Genomic DNA, 16,032 nt, shown 5'->3' with positions numbered 1-16,032 from the left:
TTTGCATTACTTTCTATGGGAAAGCGCGCCTTGGTTTTGGAACATTTTGGTTTTGGAACGGACTTCCGGAACGAATTAAGCTTGAGAACTAAGGTACCACTGTAGCCCCATTTTGCAGTACTTAGCACCTCCAAAAGGAGCGAGGTCCACCAGGGCAGAACTCACCTGGCTGCTGATTCCAATGGCTACATCTCCCACCTTGGCACCACGAAACTCTCGGATGTGGAGACTCTCCCCGCTGAGCAAGCGGATCTCAATTTTCACTCCTGGAAGGCAGAAATAGAGAGCTAAGCATTTACTTGCCACCTGAAGATAACATTCTATACATCTGACAAAGCAGTTTCTGGTCCATTAAAGATCATGCCAAATAAATCTATCAGGACGCTTCCTGGTTGTCGCTATTTTCAGGTGGGATTTGCTCACCTACTGCCAGATTGCACAACTCACTTTCCCAAAAGATCAGACTTCTTTGTGATAAGAGCAATGGCAAAATGCACTGAGAAATGCAAGGTAGCCTTTACAAAAACTTATGGAATATGCAGAAAAGGCAAAGCTTACCGGAAAAATAAGAAACCAAGGTAACAAAAAGAATGGAAATAGTTTATGGAATATTTACAAATAAACTGCAAACAGGTAATAACATTGGCAGGATTATTGTAATGACCTGCAGTTTTTTTATAAGAGTATATATTTAAAGTACATGAATAAATGAGTAAGTTAAGTTCATTTGGAATATGCAGAAAATAAAAAAATATATATTTAAGAAACCTCAGAAAGAGGGAGAAGGAACTGTCAAAATGATTGTAAAATTACTGAAAGGTATAAAATTGAAAATCATAAAAAAAGAAAAATGCAAGGCAGCCAACTACATCCTGGTATTTGATGTAAAACGAATTTTGCTCCCAATTCTAGTGATTATTAGTTTATTAAGAATGATTACACGGTCTTAATTAGCAATTAGTAATTCATGTGCCAATGAAACACACCACAAAATGGAACCGTTTAACATAATAGTGCCTTTGGCAAGCAAATGCAGAAGAAGCCATTTGGCCTCTGGCTTGCTTACTACCGTATGGAGCGAGAACAGAACCTACCATCAAAGTAGGTGGGCATATCTGTATTCCTGCTGAGATGCAGCCAGCTGTTCCAGCTGTTGCTCTGCCCATCTGTTTGGCTGCTCCACGAACCCACTCCAGAACTCATGGTTTCCTTCAGGCTCTGAGATGTTTTCAATGAGTCCTAGAGAAACAGAAAGCGATAGCAAGGTCATTCTTCCGCAGGCACACCAGTTGGCTGCCAGGTCTAGTTTCCAATGCCCCACAGTATGGGGGTCACTTCTTCACTTCAGGTACCCCCCCTCCCAGGCATGTCTAAAGGACTGGAAACCTGGACAAGACATAGAATCTGGCACTTGTCTCACTACCAGAACAGTATGAAGAGAAAAAGAGGCACCTGCTAATATCTATAGGAAGCTCACAAGCAGGACCTAGGAGCCAACAACAACAACAATAATAATAATAATTTATTTGTACCCCAGCCTCTCTGGGCGGCTTCCAACAAAGATTAAAAATACATTAAAATGTACACTAGGAGGAAGTGAAATCTCTGGCACCTGTCCCAATTTCTTTCTGGGCCACACGCTAAAGGTTTTCACAGCTCAGAGGGAGAAGATGCTTCTGGGACCAAATCAGGGAATTGGCACAATGCAAGGAAAAAGGTAAAGGTAAAAGACGGTTAAGTCCAGTCAAATGCGACTATGGGGTGCGGCTCTCATCTCACTTTCAGGCCAAGGGAGCTGGCCTTTGTCCACAGACAGCTTTCCAGGTCATGTGGCCAGCATGGCTAAACCGCTTCTGGTGCAATGGAACACTCTGACTGATACCAGAGTGCATGGAAACGCCATTTACCTTCCCGCCACAGCGGTACCTATTTATCTACTTGCACTGGTGTGCTTTCGAACTGCTAGGTTGACAGGAGCTAGGACAGAGAAACAGGAGTTCACTCCATCACGGGGATTCCAACTGCCGACCTTCTGATCGGCAAGCCCAGGAGGTTCGGTGGTTTAGACCACAGCGCCATCCGCATCCCGGCACAATACAAGCAGCCCATGGCTCCCTCCTGCTTGTCTTCATGTACTTGCCTTCTCACTGGCATCTGACGGGAGAGCACTGTCCAGGCTGAGGCACAACAACATCTGCTCCTGCTCCTCCAGAGAGAAGGGCTGAGACAGGCTGTTTCGAATCAGCTCTGTGGGAAAGGAAACAGACTACAATGAAAATGGAGGCCAAAATATCACCCTGTAACAGCCCCTGGCCCTCAGCAAGTTCCAGATCCCCCCCCCAAGTGTCAAGTGGGGTTGTGCCATGCAGCTCTGCCCCATTTTTCAGAGAACTACATTTGACTGATTTTGGAACACATTTGCCAAGTACTCAATGCAGTTTTAAACAAATCCTGTGCATATTTTTATCACCATTTAACTCCCTAACCTCCCGCTCTCTTCAGCACAGCCTTTCTCATTTCAAATGCTCCATAAAAGCTCCTCCTGCTAATCAGTATCTCGCTCTGTCAGCCCATTTGGTGTTGCCTCATTTATACAGCGCCTCACCAATAAGCTTGCATCGAAAGACCTGAGCAAGGCTCTCAATAAATAAAATCAACGTGTTATAGTGACAACTGGCAGCTCAGAACATGAGCTGCACTGAGCTAGGAATCAAAGTCCAGATATAAGGCCATCTGGAGGGGAAATGGTGGGTGGAGGAAGGGTTCAGCAACCCCTCCCCACACAGCTTCTCTGCTTAAAACTGCAGCTTCATCATGCTGCTTTTCACAGCAGCTTGGCACCACTTATGTTAGGAGACATCGGCCTACAGTCGTAACAGATACCTCAACCTTGAACCAGATGATTCTTATGTGCAATGATTGAGTCCACAAAGTTCAAATCATGGAAAAAATTGCTTGTTTTAAAACAGACCTACATTTGGGACTACAATTCCCATCATCCCTGACCACTGGGTCTTGTTAGCTAGGGATGATGGGAATTGTAGTCCCAAAACATCTGGAGGGCAGGAGTTTGCTTATGCCTGCTTTAAAACAACAGCAGCATATTCTGTTTCCTTCATGGAAGGCTATTCAGTGTTCTTTTTCATATACAGTGGTACCTCGGAAGTCGAACAGAATCCGTTCTGGAAGTCCGTTTGATTTCCAAAACATTCAGAAACCAAAACACAGCTTCTGATTGGCTGCAGGAAGCTCCTGTAGCCAATCAGAAGCCGCGTCGGAAATTTATATTCCAAAGAACATTCGCAAACCGGAACACTCACTTCCGGGTTTGCGGCGTTCGGGAGCCTAAACATTCGACTCACAAGGCGTTCGGGATCCAAGGTACAACTGTATATATTTTAAAAATCATGATAGGATTTATTCTACATGGATTTGAAAGAAGACTCAATACACTGTGAGGCTCCATAAAGGTACAGAGAAAGACAAGAGCAATGATCTCAGCAATATAACAAAGGCGCTGTGGAAATCAGCTATACCAGATGCAAATCATTCTAAACCCAAAATGGCAATGAATGAGTCACAGCAGGTTGGGCTGAACTAAATCAAGAAAGCAAGGGAAATGACATGGGGCATAAAGAGCAGCTGAAGAAGTGCAGATAACACTTCTCCTACCTGAACCATGATGGGGAAGGAACCCTATCCTTCTGAAAAACCCTCGCCCCCGCTTCAATAAAATTTAGCAATGTGCCATTGACAAGATATGGAAAGATTCCCTTTTCAATACCTGCAGTAAGTGAAAGGAGCCCAATTTATCGTTTTAACCTTGAAAATGGAGATATTCAGTGTTCTGATATGGTTTGTTCTTTTAAATCGCTATGTCCCATCTTATCCATTCTTCCTTCTATTCTGCTACAACCACCCGGGCACAAGATACATCGGCGCCGTGCATAGATGTAATTCCATCCCTCCTTTTTATCTTTTAAGCACACAACCCTTCCTTGCCTGGTCCTCCAACCAACCAATAGGAAGCAGGTAGTACTGCCCTATATGTACAACCCTTTAAGTCTGGGGCAGCTGAGCTGCACACAAAGAACTCGCTAGGCAGGAGACTTGAGAGCAAGATGACGAATAAAGGCACATTTCCAGAGAGAAAGACGAGAAGCACAGTTCGGTCATTACCAAACTCCAGCTGCTGAAGCTCAAGTTCAAAGGATGTGGTTCTCCAGTCTGTCAAACTGCCCCTCTTGGCGCTGAGAGGAGGCAGGAAGCAGAGCTGCAGGGAGTCGCACGGCTGCATTAGTTCCTTGCACGTGCTCAGAGGGATGAACTGCGCCTTCTCGGCCAGACCGTGGCGGGGAAGTGGGAGGGTGTGGCCTTCGGGAGGCTCCGGGATTGGCAGCGGTGGGTCTGAGAGACTAGGCTCTGGGGCCAAGTGTAGGCTTCGGGGTTGTCTGTATTCTCCTCTCCAAGGGCTCTTCAGGCCTCCCACTGCAAAGCGAAGGGAAAATGTTAGGTCAGAAGATAGAGAGGGGAGCACTTGCTGGAGGGGAATCACCCAGAAGGTTTCGTTTCTTTTCAGTCCCAGGTGACTGCCCTTAAGTGAAGAAAAAGGATGCATTGATGGGATGATCACTTGAAGCTTTACCCAGCGGCAGGGAGTGTGTGGTGTGTGTGTGTGTGTGTGTGTGTGTGTGTGTGTGTGTGACCTCAAGTCTGAGGGCCAAATGAGGCCCCCAGATTTCTCTGCCTGGCCCCTGGAACTCTCCCCAAGCCACATCCTTCCCTGGTCCTGTTTCACCCCAAAGTGTTTTTTTCCTAGCTGCAATTTGTCCTTGACATCTGGTGGCTCTGGCTTGTCTGGATGGAGGTGTGTGTTTGTGTGTGTGTGTGTGTGTTTAGAAGTTACCCTATGGTAGAAAGGCAAGAATTACACCCACAGCTCTTCCCACCTTTGCCTCTGGCCTCACCTGCCACACACAGTGTGTTAAAGCAAACAGGTTACAAACGCCTGGAATTCCTGTGGCTAAATTATACCTGTTGTAGCTGCCGTACCTGGCCAAAGGCAGTCTTTTTAACCTGCCTCAAAACACCAGCCTTCCCGTTCGCTACACCACCAAAAGCCCAAGTTGTAAAAGTTGCCTGTGACGCATTACGGCAGGAACAGCATTTTGAAAATAAAGGCACACTCCCTGCTGTCTGGCGGGAATGCGCGAAACAAGGGTTGAAGAATTGGGCCCAATATGCTTGACGTGCAGAATACCATCAGCTGTGGAGTCAAAATTTAAGGACAGTCAAAAACCCAAGTGTTATGTGATTGATGGGGGACACCCACCCTCACTCACAGATGATGTCAGCACTTAGGGACTACCTCTCCTGGTATGCCCCATGGAGGACCTGACGGTCTGCAAATAACAACACCCTGAAGATTCTGGGCCTCAGGGATATTAGACTGGCCTCGATCAGAGCCAGGGCCATTTCGGCCATGGACCTGGGCTGGTGGAACATTCTCTCACAAGAGACCAGGGCCCTGCGAGATTTGACCTCCTTCTGCTGGGCCTGCAAGACGGAGCTGTTCCACCAGGCCTTTGTATAAGAACAAGCAGGAAGGAGGTTTCCCAGCCCGCTCAGGGTCCTGATAATATCAGTGGAAACAGTTGGTCCTGGCGAGTATTAACTGCTTTCAATTTTAACCTGAGGATTGTCATTTGTCCAGTTTTAACTTTAATTTATTTGGGATGCTTTTTAATCGATTGATTGCTTGTTTTTATGCATATTGTATTATTTATATGCTAGCCGCTCTGAGCCCGGCTCCGGCAGGGGAGGGTGGGGTACAAATAAAAAATTATTATTATTATTATTATTATTATTATTATTATTATTATTATTATCATCATCATCATCATCATTCTAACTCACAGCACAAGAACCGGATCTGCCTAGCACCAACATCCAAGTAATCCTATTAAAGCCAACGCAGCAAGCATATGGCGGCGGCGGCAGCAAGTAAAGCACATCGTATGCCGCAAGCAGCTTTTTGTTGCCAGCGAGTTGTTGGGCTCTGGTAATCTGCCACTTGTTTAGTAGCTGTAGGAAGTCCTCACCCTTTTCAAGGGCTGCACAGGCTTTCACCCTCAGCTCCGCTGCGGAGGCCCGTTGGGCCGGATCCTTCTCAAGACCCGCCTTGATGAGATGGGCAGTGGATGGGTGGCAGGAGGGTGGGATTTCTCTCAGTGGAGGTGGCTCTTTGGCTATCTGCAATACAGAAAATGCAGGGAAACGTCAGGTGTCAGTAGCGGCAATGTCTACCAGAGGAGAAGGAGGCAGGTCTGTTAGACGGGTCAGGTTATCCACATGATCCTAAAGAGGGTTTTTTTAATAGAAGATGATGTACCATTGGTTTATTACGCCTGAGAAACTATTTGCAATGTACAAATGTATTTCAAATGTTTGCTGGAAGTGCCAAGAACACAAAGGAACATTTTGCCATGCTGTGGTAGCCATGTAAAAAGGCTAAAAAATATTGGATACAAATACATACGCTGACACAGTCAAACCTCGCTTGTCAAATGTAATCCGTTCCAGAAGCTCGTTCGGCTTCCGAAATGTTCGACAGCTGAGGCGCAGCTTCCAATTGGCTGCAGGAGCTTCCTGCACTCAAGTGGAAGCCGCGTCGTACGCTCAGCTTCAGAAAAATGTTCGTAAACCGGAACACTTACTTCCAGGTTTTTCGGGAGCCAAAACATTCCTGAACAGAGGCGTTTGGGAACCGAGGTTTGCCTGTACAGCAGATTTTAAAGGTTAATATTAACTGTAAGCCAGAACTCTTTCTTTTAGGGTTAATGGACACATCTGGAAAAGAACTATGGAAGATTACTCCAATATATTACAATGTACGCTCGGGTTGCGAACGTGATCTGTGCGGGAGGCACGTTCGCAACCCGCAGCGCCGCGTCTGCACACACGTGGGTTGCGATTCGACGCTTCTGCGCATGTGAGACCGCCGAAACCAGGAAGAAACCCGTTCCAGGACTTCCAGGTTTCAGCACACCTGTAACCCGAAAAAACGCAACCTGAAGCGCCTGTAAGCCGAGGTATGACTGTACAGTGGCAGGATTGTTATATGCCCAAAGATAGAAAGATACAGACCTACCCATTATAGAGGAACGGAGGATAAAACTACAGCATCACAGGGAGACTGCAGAGAAGTTGAAGAAACCGGTTGCCATAAGCAGCCCCAGAGGGAAGGTACAGCTGCGCCCTGGAATGCCCTCTTCCTTCCACCACTGATGGACCTGGGAGGTCCTTCAAGGAAAGGCACTGCTCACCTCTCCAAAGTGTTTTTCTTTATTATTTATCCATCAATCCCTCTTCCTCTCCACTACACCCTTTCCTGGATTAGCAGCCGTGCACACCATACCTGAAGATGGAAGGGAGATCGTCCTTCCAAATGCCAATGTGCCCCGACTAAATCAGGCCAGCCCACCTGCACGTCTGCGAAAATGCAACTTACCTTGAGGCACAGAGGGTGGTTGTAGTACTGCGTCCAGGGGTGGCAGCCGTTCAAGAGATGCAGCATCATGCAGCAGCTGCTCCAGACGTCTGCCTTGGAGTCACAGCGCTTCCCCATCACCACTTCGGGGGCCAGGTGGGTCTCTGTGCCAGGAACATAATCCCCTGGAAATGCAATGGAGGAGATCTGCTCTCTAAGGTCTTGTGCAGAAGCAGCCCATGCACAGGCGGTTCTTAAAGGGGAAAGGGTAGCAGTTTGGACCCAAACAAGAGACCTGGGGTAGTGTAGCAGACTTGAAGCTGGACTAAACTCCCTGTTTGTGGAATGCTCTCCCCAGAGAGGCTTGCCTGGTGCTTCATTATCCACCTTTAGACGCCAGGCAAAAACATTCCTCTTTAACCAGGCATCCAATGCCCTTTTAAAATGTATTGGGTTGTTTTTGTTTTGGTTATGGCTATGTGTTTTGTGCTTTTATATTGTGATTTCATCCTGTGAACCGCCCTGAGACCTGCAGGTATAGGGCGGTATATTATTATTATTATTATTATTATTATTATTATTATTATTATGTGACAACAGTGGGTGTAGGACCTGGGCGAAAATCTCTGCTCAGTTATGAAACACTGGGGGCCCTTGGCCAAATCATAATATCTTGGCCTAATCTATCTGGCAGGGATGTTGCAAGGATACAGATGTTTGTGTGTAATCAGGATTGCATGATCTCTTAGATAGATAGATATGTCACTGATATCTTAATAAAATTCTATTTTACAATTTAAAATACTCATTTTACATCTTTAAGATATTAATGACTTCCCTTCTTCTCTTTCCATGGTCCAATTTACATATCATCAATCCCTGTATATTTTACAAAAACTGTACCATTCAGTATTCCATTACTGCATCCATCAAAACATATTTACACTGTTGAATTTATCTTAATGCTGCCAGCATTTTCAGCTGTATACAATTATTTCCCATATATTCAATCAATGTTTTCCAATCTTCTTTAAACGTATGTTCTTCTTGTTCTTATTCTGTATGTTAAATCTGAAAGTTGTGCATATTCTGTCAACTTAAGTTGCCATTCTTCTTTAGTTGGGACCTCACTGGTTTTCCATTTTTGGGGCCAGGATTGCATGATCTCCACCAGCAAGACATAGCTTACTTCCCATGGTAAACACACGGCTGTCAAGAGTGCATGTCTCTCTAAGTTTGTGTTATGCAGCTGTTTTGTGACTGGCAACCCCAGCACTCTCAAAATCTGAAAAGTGCCCATTAGTCCAAAAAGGTTGGTGACCCATAATCTCCTCCGTAGGACCTAGCACTGGATCCCACCCCTACTTTATTGGTTCTCGGCTTTATAATAAGATGGGGCATGGAAGACACTTTGAACATTCAAAACAACAACAACACACAAATGCTAAGCATTATTGCTTTGTTTCATTTTAAGGAAAGCCATTATCTAGCGCTTATGTTCACATGGATATGTTTGAAAGTATACATATGACTGCTCCTGAAATCTCAGAAGCCAGAGGGATGACTGAGCAAGATCATCAGTGCTTGGGAGGTGGGCCTTCAATGCCCTTGCCCTTTTGGGGCTGGCAAAACCAAAATAAAACTCTGCAGAAAAACTCAATTTGCGTAATTTATACAAGCTACGAACCCCTAGGTTTCTTGGCACAGAATATAGACCTCCCTGGGCACAGAAGTTTATCTATTCGGCATGGATTACACAGAACCCCATTAATGCCTAAATATAATGCCAGGGGAAGTAGAGGGGGATGCAGAGGCCAGGTGGTCTCACACAGGACTGGCAGCAGGCAGAGCAGGCACACCTCCATGATTTTTATTACAAGGCAGGCTAAGGGCATTTAAATGAAAACATGCAAAGCAGCCTAAACATAGGCTCGGGGCGTATCATCGACCTTTTGCTGAACTGACCGTAACTCACCCGTCATCAAATGCTTCCCCATGCCATCCGGGTGGAGGTGAGCTGCGTGACCAAAGTCGCAGAGGACAGCGTGGCTTCTGTCGCCGGACAAGAGGATGTTGTCAGCTGGCAAGGAAAAGGTCACAATGATTTGCCTGCCATCGAGATCCAGGCACGTCCCAATAATAATAATAATAATAATAATAATAATATTTTTTATTTATACCCCACCCTCCCCAGCCAAGGCCGGGCTCAGGGCGGCTAACAAGCAATAATAAAAACAAGTTGAATGAATACAACTTAAAAACAAGATTAAAATACAATTAAAATATTGAAACATTAAAATATTAAAACGCAGCCTCATCACAGGAGGAGAAAGGAAAAAGAAAAAAGAAAGAGGGGGAGGGAATCAAGTTGGCTCCAAGCCAAAGGCCAGGCGGAACAACTCTGTCTTACAGGCCCTGTGGAAAGAAATCAGATCCTGTAGGGCCCTGGTCTCATGAGGCAGAGCATTCCACCAGGCCGGAGCCAGTGTTGAAAAGGCCCTGGCTCTGGCTGAAGCCAATCTAACTTCCTTAGGGCCCGGGACCACTAGGGTGTTGCTATTTATGGACCTTGAGGCTCTCCGTGGGGCATACCGGGAGAGGCGGTTCCGTAGGTACGAGGGTCCTAGGACGTGAAGGGCTTTAAAGGTCAAAACCAGCACCTTAAATCTGACCCTGTACTCCACCGGGAGCCAGTGCAGCTGGAAAAGCACTGGGTGAATATGCTCCCATGGCAGAGACTCGCTGCTGCATTCTGCACCCACTGGAGTTTCTGGGACAGCTTCAAGGGCAGCCCCGCGTAGAGCGAATTACAGTAATAAAGCCTGGAGGTGACCGTCGCATGGATCACTGTGGCCAGGTCGGGGCGGGAAAGCTAAGGGGCAAGAAGGATCCAAGCTTTGAGCAACAAGAAGACCCGGTTCTTTTTTCAGATGACAAACCCGTATCTCGTCCGTGCTGCTTTGGAGCAGGAGCAGAAGCTCGCAGGACTGAGTCTTCCTCCGCACGACCTTCCACAGCGGCAGAAACTAATGCTGCTGGAAGAAGGCTAAGCGAGAAATTCTTCTCCTCGACGTGTCGTTTGCGGGGCGGAGAATTCTTATCAACCATGTCAGAAATGGCAAAGCCAGACAGGTAGGCAACCTCAGCGAGAACCGTGTCAAAACCCTGCTCTCCACCTCTCAAGAGCTGCAAGAGAGCCAATCCACTGGGGGGAGGCCAGCTCTCTGCTACCCAGAAGCCACTTCACCAACAAGGTATGTACCTTTCACATCTCCATGGAGAATGCTGTGAGCATGAAGGTACTCCAGGCCTTCCAGCGCTTGGCTTAGATAATCAAGAGCTCGGTCCTCTGGCAGGTAACCGCGTTGCTTCAGGAGCTGACCAAGGGACCCACCTGCAAGGAAGAATTGCTGTTATTTTATTGATTCCCTCTGTATCCCACTTTTTCCTCTAAATAGTGGCACACTGTCGGGCTTCAGGGAATCCAATCCAATCCCCCACAGCAGGCTGGCAGTAATAGACAAGAAGCTCTTACCAAGTCTTTTATTCAATATTCACATAGTAAGGCTTAGAAATGCTCCCTCTAGGAATAATGGTGTTGCTCCGAGTGGAAACCCAGCCCCCATCTCTCTCATTATATGGTGGCTGATCTGCGCCTTCTGCCTCTGAGCTCTCTGCTCTCTGACTTTCAATGCCTTCCGGGTTCTGGGAGAAGAGGGGTCTGGAATGCTTTCTAAAGATACTGAGTCCATCAGCTGTCGCTCCCCACCCGGCTGCTGCTTCCTGCTCCTCTCACATTATTTCCCAGCTTTCCCCCTCATGTGCCTCTGAGTTATGACCTGCCGCAAACCAATGTTGTAAATCTATACTGTCCTCCTCTTCTCTGGAAGGCCAGGATGGGGAGGCAGTTCCCACCATTCCTCCTCTGTCCAGTCCCTGACACGCGCATAGTTATAGCGGAACTCGCCAGATGAAACTTAACCTTGCTTAGCCGCTCTGCTGGTCCCCCAAATTATTTCCATGCCAGGTCTCATTACAGTGGTACCTCGGGTTAAGTACTTCATTCGTTCCGGAGGTCTGTTCTTAACCTGAAACTGTTCTTAACCTGAAGCACCACTTTAGCTAATGGGGCCTCCTGCTGCCGCCGCGCTGCCAGAGCACGATTTCTGTTCTCATCCTGAAGCAAAGTTCTTAACCTGAAGCACTATTTCTGGGTTAGCGGAGTCTGTAACCTGAAGCGTATGTAACCTGAGGTACCACTGTACTTTGCCTATGCAGTAAGCTGCAAATTGCTGCTGCTGCTGCTGCTGCTCACATGGGGCTCCCTTTCTCTTACCTACCTTCCATTAGCTTCATGAAGAGAGTAATCCACAAGCCCTCCTTCACCGCTCCGTATAACGGGAGGACTTTGGCATGCACCCCTCCAGTGCACGCCATCAGCTCCTCTGCACGGAAGTTTTCGACCCGCACCTGGATTGAAGAGAGCAAGATGGCAGGAGCGTTCACTCTATGTTCAGTGGTACCTTGGTTCCAAAAGGGCTTGGTACTCGAACAGATTGGCTCCCAAACATTGCAAACCCAGAAGTGTTATGGTTTGCAAACGTTTTCAGAAGCTGAATGTCCGACGCAGCTTCTGCTTGAGATCAAGAAGCTCCTGCAGCCAGTTGGAAGCCACGCTTTGGTTTTCGAACGGTTTTGGGAGTCGAATGGACTCCTAGAATGGATTACGTTCAAGAACCAAGGTACCACTTTAATTAGAAAACAACGGTTACTACCTCTGGGGGTGGAGAGCTGGAAACAGAAGGCTTACTGAGGCCTAAAAGTGTGTATGTTGTGGGTGGAGATGGCCAACAAGCCGGTTAAGCGAGAGTCAGGTTGGCAGAAGGAAGCAGGCCGCAGGTGACATGGGCCTGAAATGCGGAACTTGAGGAAACAGCTGCCAGAGGAGACCTGGAGACAGGGAAAGGAGGAGCCGAGATGACAGAGGGGTTCATGAAAACCATAAGGCAAAGGTAAAGGTCAAGGTCAAGGTCCCGTGGATAGTTAAGTCCAGTCAAAGGTGACTATGGGGTTGTGGTGCTCATCTCGCTTTCTGGCCGAGGGAACTGGCCTTTGTCCACAGACAGCTTTCCGGGTCATATGGCCAACATGACTAAACCACTTCTAGTGCAACGGGACACCGTGACGGAAGCCAGAGCACACGGAAACGCCATTTACCTTCCCGACGCAGTGGTACCTATTTATCTACTTGCACTGCCGTGCTTTCAAAATGCTAGGTTGGCAGGAGCTGGGACCGAGCAACGGGAGCTCACCCATCGCAGGGATTTGAACTGTCAACCTTCTGATTGTCAAGCCCAAGAGGCTCAGTGGTTTAGACCACAGCACCACCCATGTCCATAAAGAGAGTCCAGGGAAAGAAAGGGCTGTGAGCATTGACCAGGAGAGCGCAGGGTGGCCGTGGCGGTGGAGCTAAAGTCCACTGACTGATGTGCCCCAGCCCACCAGACTGTTGTTGCAGGGATGTAGCAAATAATAAACTCTCCGAGCCACAAAAATGGCAAGCAAAGAGGAATCCACAGGGGAGTCTCGTGGCACATGTTGAGGCAGTATCAGGTTACTTTTTTCCCTTCAACACAAGCATTCAAAATGCAGCCTGGTTTTGTGTGTGTGTGTGTGTGTGTGTGTGTGTGTGTGTGTGTTAAGCAATTGCAGCTAAGGCCAAGAGTAGGGCTAAAGAGAAAGCAGATGGTATATCGTCTGGCCAAGCGCAGAGCTTGCTGAAGATAAGGAGGAAAATATGAGTCACTGGCGTGTTTGGCTGCTGAACGATAGCCGAAGTGGGTTTAGATCAGAACATGAGACTGCGGGGAAAAGGAGGAGGAGAAGGAGAGTTCAGAATGGGGAGGGATATATCTAGTAAGGAGGAGGCACATAATTGGAGACTTCAGCCTACTGGAAGTGCCTCCAAATATAGGCACAGCAGGGAAATACAGCTCTGTCACCCGAGCTCCCTGGCCGGGCTTCTCTGGAGATCGGTGTTAACAGCAGTGATCACGATGTGAAGATGAACGAAGCAGTTCTGTGGCTGGAGCTGAACAGCCTGGGATCTGGAGAGTATCTGCATGGGAGATCACCCGAGAAGCCCGTGCATTGTGGAAAGGACAGGAGACAAATAGGTCGGCTAAGCTACACCAGTATCATATGAGGGCCGTACAATCAAATTGCTGCGAGAATTTCCCTACAAATCGCCACCACTCCCCTCCCTGCAACCCCAATGGGTCAGTGCGTCTGGCTGCTAACCGAAAGGTTGGCAGTTCGAGCCCACCCAGGGACATCTATGGCAGGTTTCCTGCACTGCAGGAGACTGGACTAGGTGGCCCCCGGGCTCCCTTCCAACCCTACAATTCTATGATTCTGTGAACACTGTGCAGGAAAATTACAGCTTCAATCGTCAGATTAAAGAATTCTCTGTTTATATATGTGACGATAGCTGCACAGATGTTACTAGCCCAGAGATGAAAAGAAGATAAAGTCCCTATTGGAGAAGAATGGCAGACTAAGTTGATGGACTGTACCGAAATGGCAAAAATGACTGGAAAAATCAGAAATCAGGAAGACCAAAACTTTAATAAAGAATGGGGGGAACTTATAACTTACCTTGGAGAACACTGTAAACAGTTAAAATCATTAGTGAGATTGCAATAACACTTGTAATGTAATGAGAACTATGGATGGTAGTAAAGGTAAAGGTACCCCTGCCCGTACGGGCCAGTCTTGACAGACTCTGGGGTTGTGCGCCCATCTCACTTAAGAGGCCAGGGGCCAGCGCTGTCCGGAGACACTTCCGGGTCACGTGGCCAGCGTGACATCGCTGCTCTGGCCAGAGCCAGAGCCGCACACAGAAACGCCGTTTACCTTCCCGCTGGTAAGCGGTCCCTATTTATCTACTTGCACCCGGAGGTGCTTTCGAACTGCTAGGTTGGCAGGCGCTGGGACCGAGCAGCGGGAGCGCACCCCGCCGCAGGGATTCGAACCGCCGACCTTTCGATCGGCAAGCCCTAGGCGCTGAGGCTTTAACCCACAGCGCCACCTGCGTCCTTATATGGACGGTATAAAGATATAAAAATTGGGATGATTATTTAAAAAAAGATGCAGCAGAGAAGGTTCAATAATGAGACCCATGGAGGGGATGAGGGAGTCCAGGGATTCATGGGAATCCCAGTCAATGTAAGGTAAGAATGTAAATTTTAATATGCAAAACCAAAAAAGCAAACTTATTGGGGGGGAGGGAGAATTCTCTGCTGCTGCTATTTAGCACTTCTGTCATTTATAATATTGTCTCTGCCACCAGTTGCTCTCAAGAGAAATCAAGGCTATCAGTTTGGACTTTGTGCAAGAGCAACCCTCCCCACATAGCTTGCTACACCCAACACCCACGCACGGCAGGAGATTCCACCGCCCGGTGTCTCCAGGGCAACGCCTTCCGCCTTGACCTTGAGATCAGCCACAAACAAGTTGCAGCAAAGCGACTGCTCCAGCCCCAGCCCTCAGCAGCTCTGGCAGAAAGGGAAGGAGCTTTCAGTTCCCCTTTTGATTTCGCTTTCCCTTGCCTCGGGCAGAACTGGGTTCGGGGCATTTGCATACCTTTTTGGCAGCACACTGAAAGCCCGTCTGCTTGTCCTCCATTTTGTACACTTCACCAAAAGATCCTGTGCCAAGCAAGCCTGGACATTTGGTCCAGTGGACGCCTTCGCGATACTCATAATCCACGGCTTTCAGTTTCTGAGGGATGGCAAGAGCAGTATGATAAGGAACAGGGGTCAAGGAAAGGGGGAAGAACTGCCAACGGCAGTGACAGGAGTACAGGGATATAGGCCCTTCCGAGCCAGCCTGTTTAGCTAAAGTCATTTAACCCAAGAAACTGGCCACACGTCTACAGGTTTTCCCTTTTCCACCAGAAGTTCTGGAGCAGTGGTTCTCAAACTTTTTTTTCCGGGCCACACTTTCAGGATAAAAATTTTCTCGTGCCACACCAACTTTTCCATTGACAAGAAATATATTGGAAAACCAAAAGAAACAACTCCAAGCAGTGCTTGATCTACAGCACAGAACACAGCTACTTTATAATATGATAATGGGACATCTTTTATGCAGCTACCTAAGCCTATGGGTCATTCCAAAAATGTAATTATAAACAAGCCTCTTACATACAGGCTCAGTGAGAGGTTTAAGCTTGCTTTTGCTGGCTAATCTCATTTATGTTAAGTCTTATCTGAGACAAACTCTCATCTCCTCACCAACACAAATAAGCGTTTCTTTTTTTCTGATGAGATGAAAATCCCTGTTCACACCAATATGTTATGGAGAACGGTAAAATAGCCAATGCTCTCGAAGAAAGCTGTGGATACTGTTTCTGGTTGTCCCTGAATCTTCCTGCCACACCTGCCATTCTCTCCTGCCACACCAGCGTGGCGCGTCACACCCTTCTTGAGACTCACTGTCAAACACCCCCCCCCCGCAAAGTGCAATACCTTAAAATCACT

General features: G+C 47.4%; 1 protein-coding gene across 1 annotated transcript in view; it reads right to left on the bottom strand.

Annotated features, from left to right (window-relative positions):
- Positions 1–16,032, bottom strand: part of MAP3K14 (mitogen-activated protein kinase kinase kinase 14) — a 37,551-nt gene that overhangs the window by 5,041 nt on the left and 16,478 nt on the right. The window contains exons 6-15 of the mRNA XM_079949416.1: positions 15,134–15,271; positions 11,830–11,959; positions 10,752–10,883; positions 9,465–9,569; positions 7,511–7,674; positions 6,102–6,252; positions 4,180–4,488; positions 2,141–2,247; positions 1,095–1,239; positions 166–266 (exon numbers count right to left, since the gene is read on the bottom strand). Coding sequence (XP_079805542.1) covers positions 166–266; positions 1,095–1,239; positions 2,141–2,247; positions 4,180–4,488; positions 6,102–6,252; positions 7,511–7,674; positions 9,465–9,569; positions 10,752–10,883; positions 11,830–11,959; positions 15,134–15,271 — 1,482 coding nt within the window. The remainder of the gene's footprint in view (positions 1–165; positions 267–1,094; positions 1,240–2,140; positions 2,248–4,179; positions 4,489–6,101; positions 6,253–7,510; positions 7,675–9,464; positions 9,570–10,751; positions 10,884–11,829; positions 11,960–15,133; positions 15,272–16,032) is intronic.

This window comes from Podarcis cretensis (assembly GCF_951804945.1).
Source record: "Podarcis cretensis genome assembly, chromosome: 13".
Taxonomy (NCBI): domain Eukaryota; kingdom Metazoa; phylum Chordata; class Lepidosauria; order Squamata; family Lacertidae; genus Podarcis; species Podarcis cretensis.
Note: the sequence above shows the minus strand (reverse complement) of the source record. Positions and strands in the feature narration are given on the sequence as shown.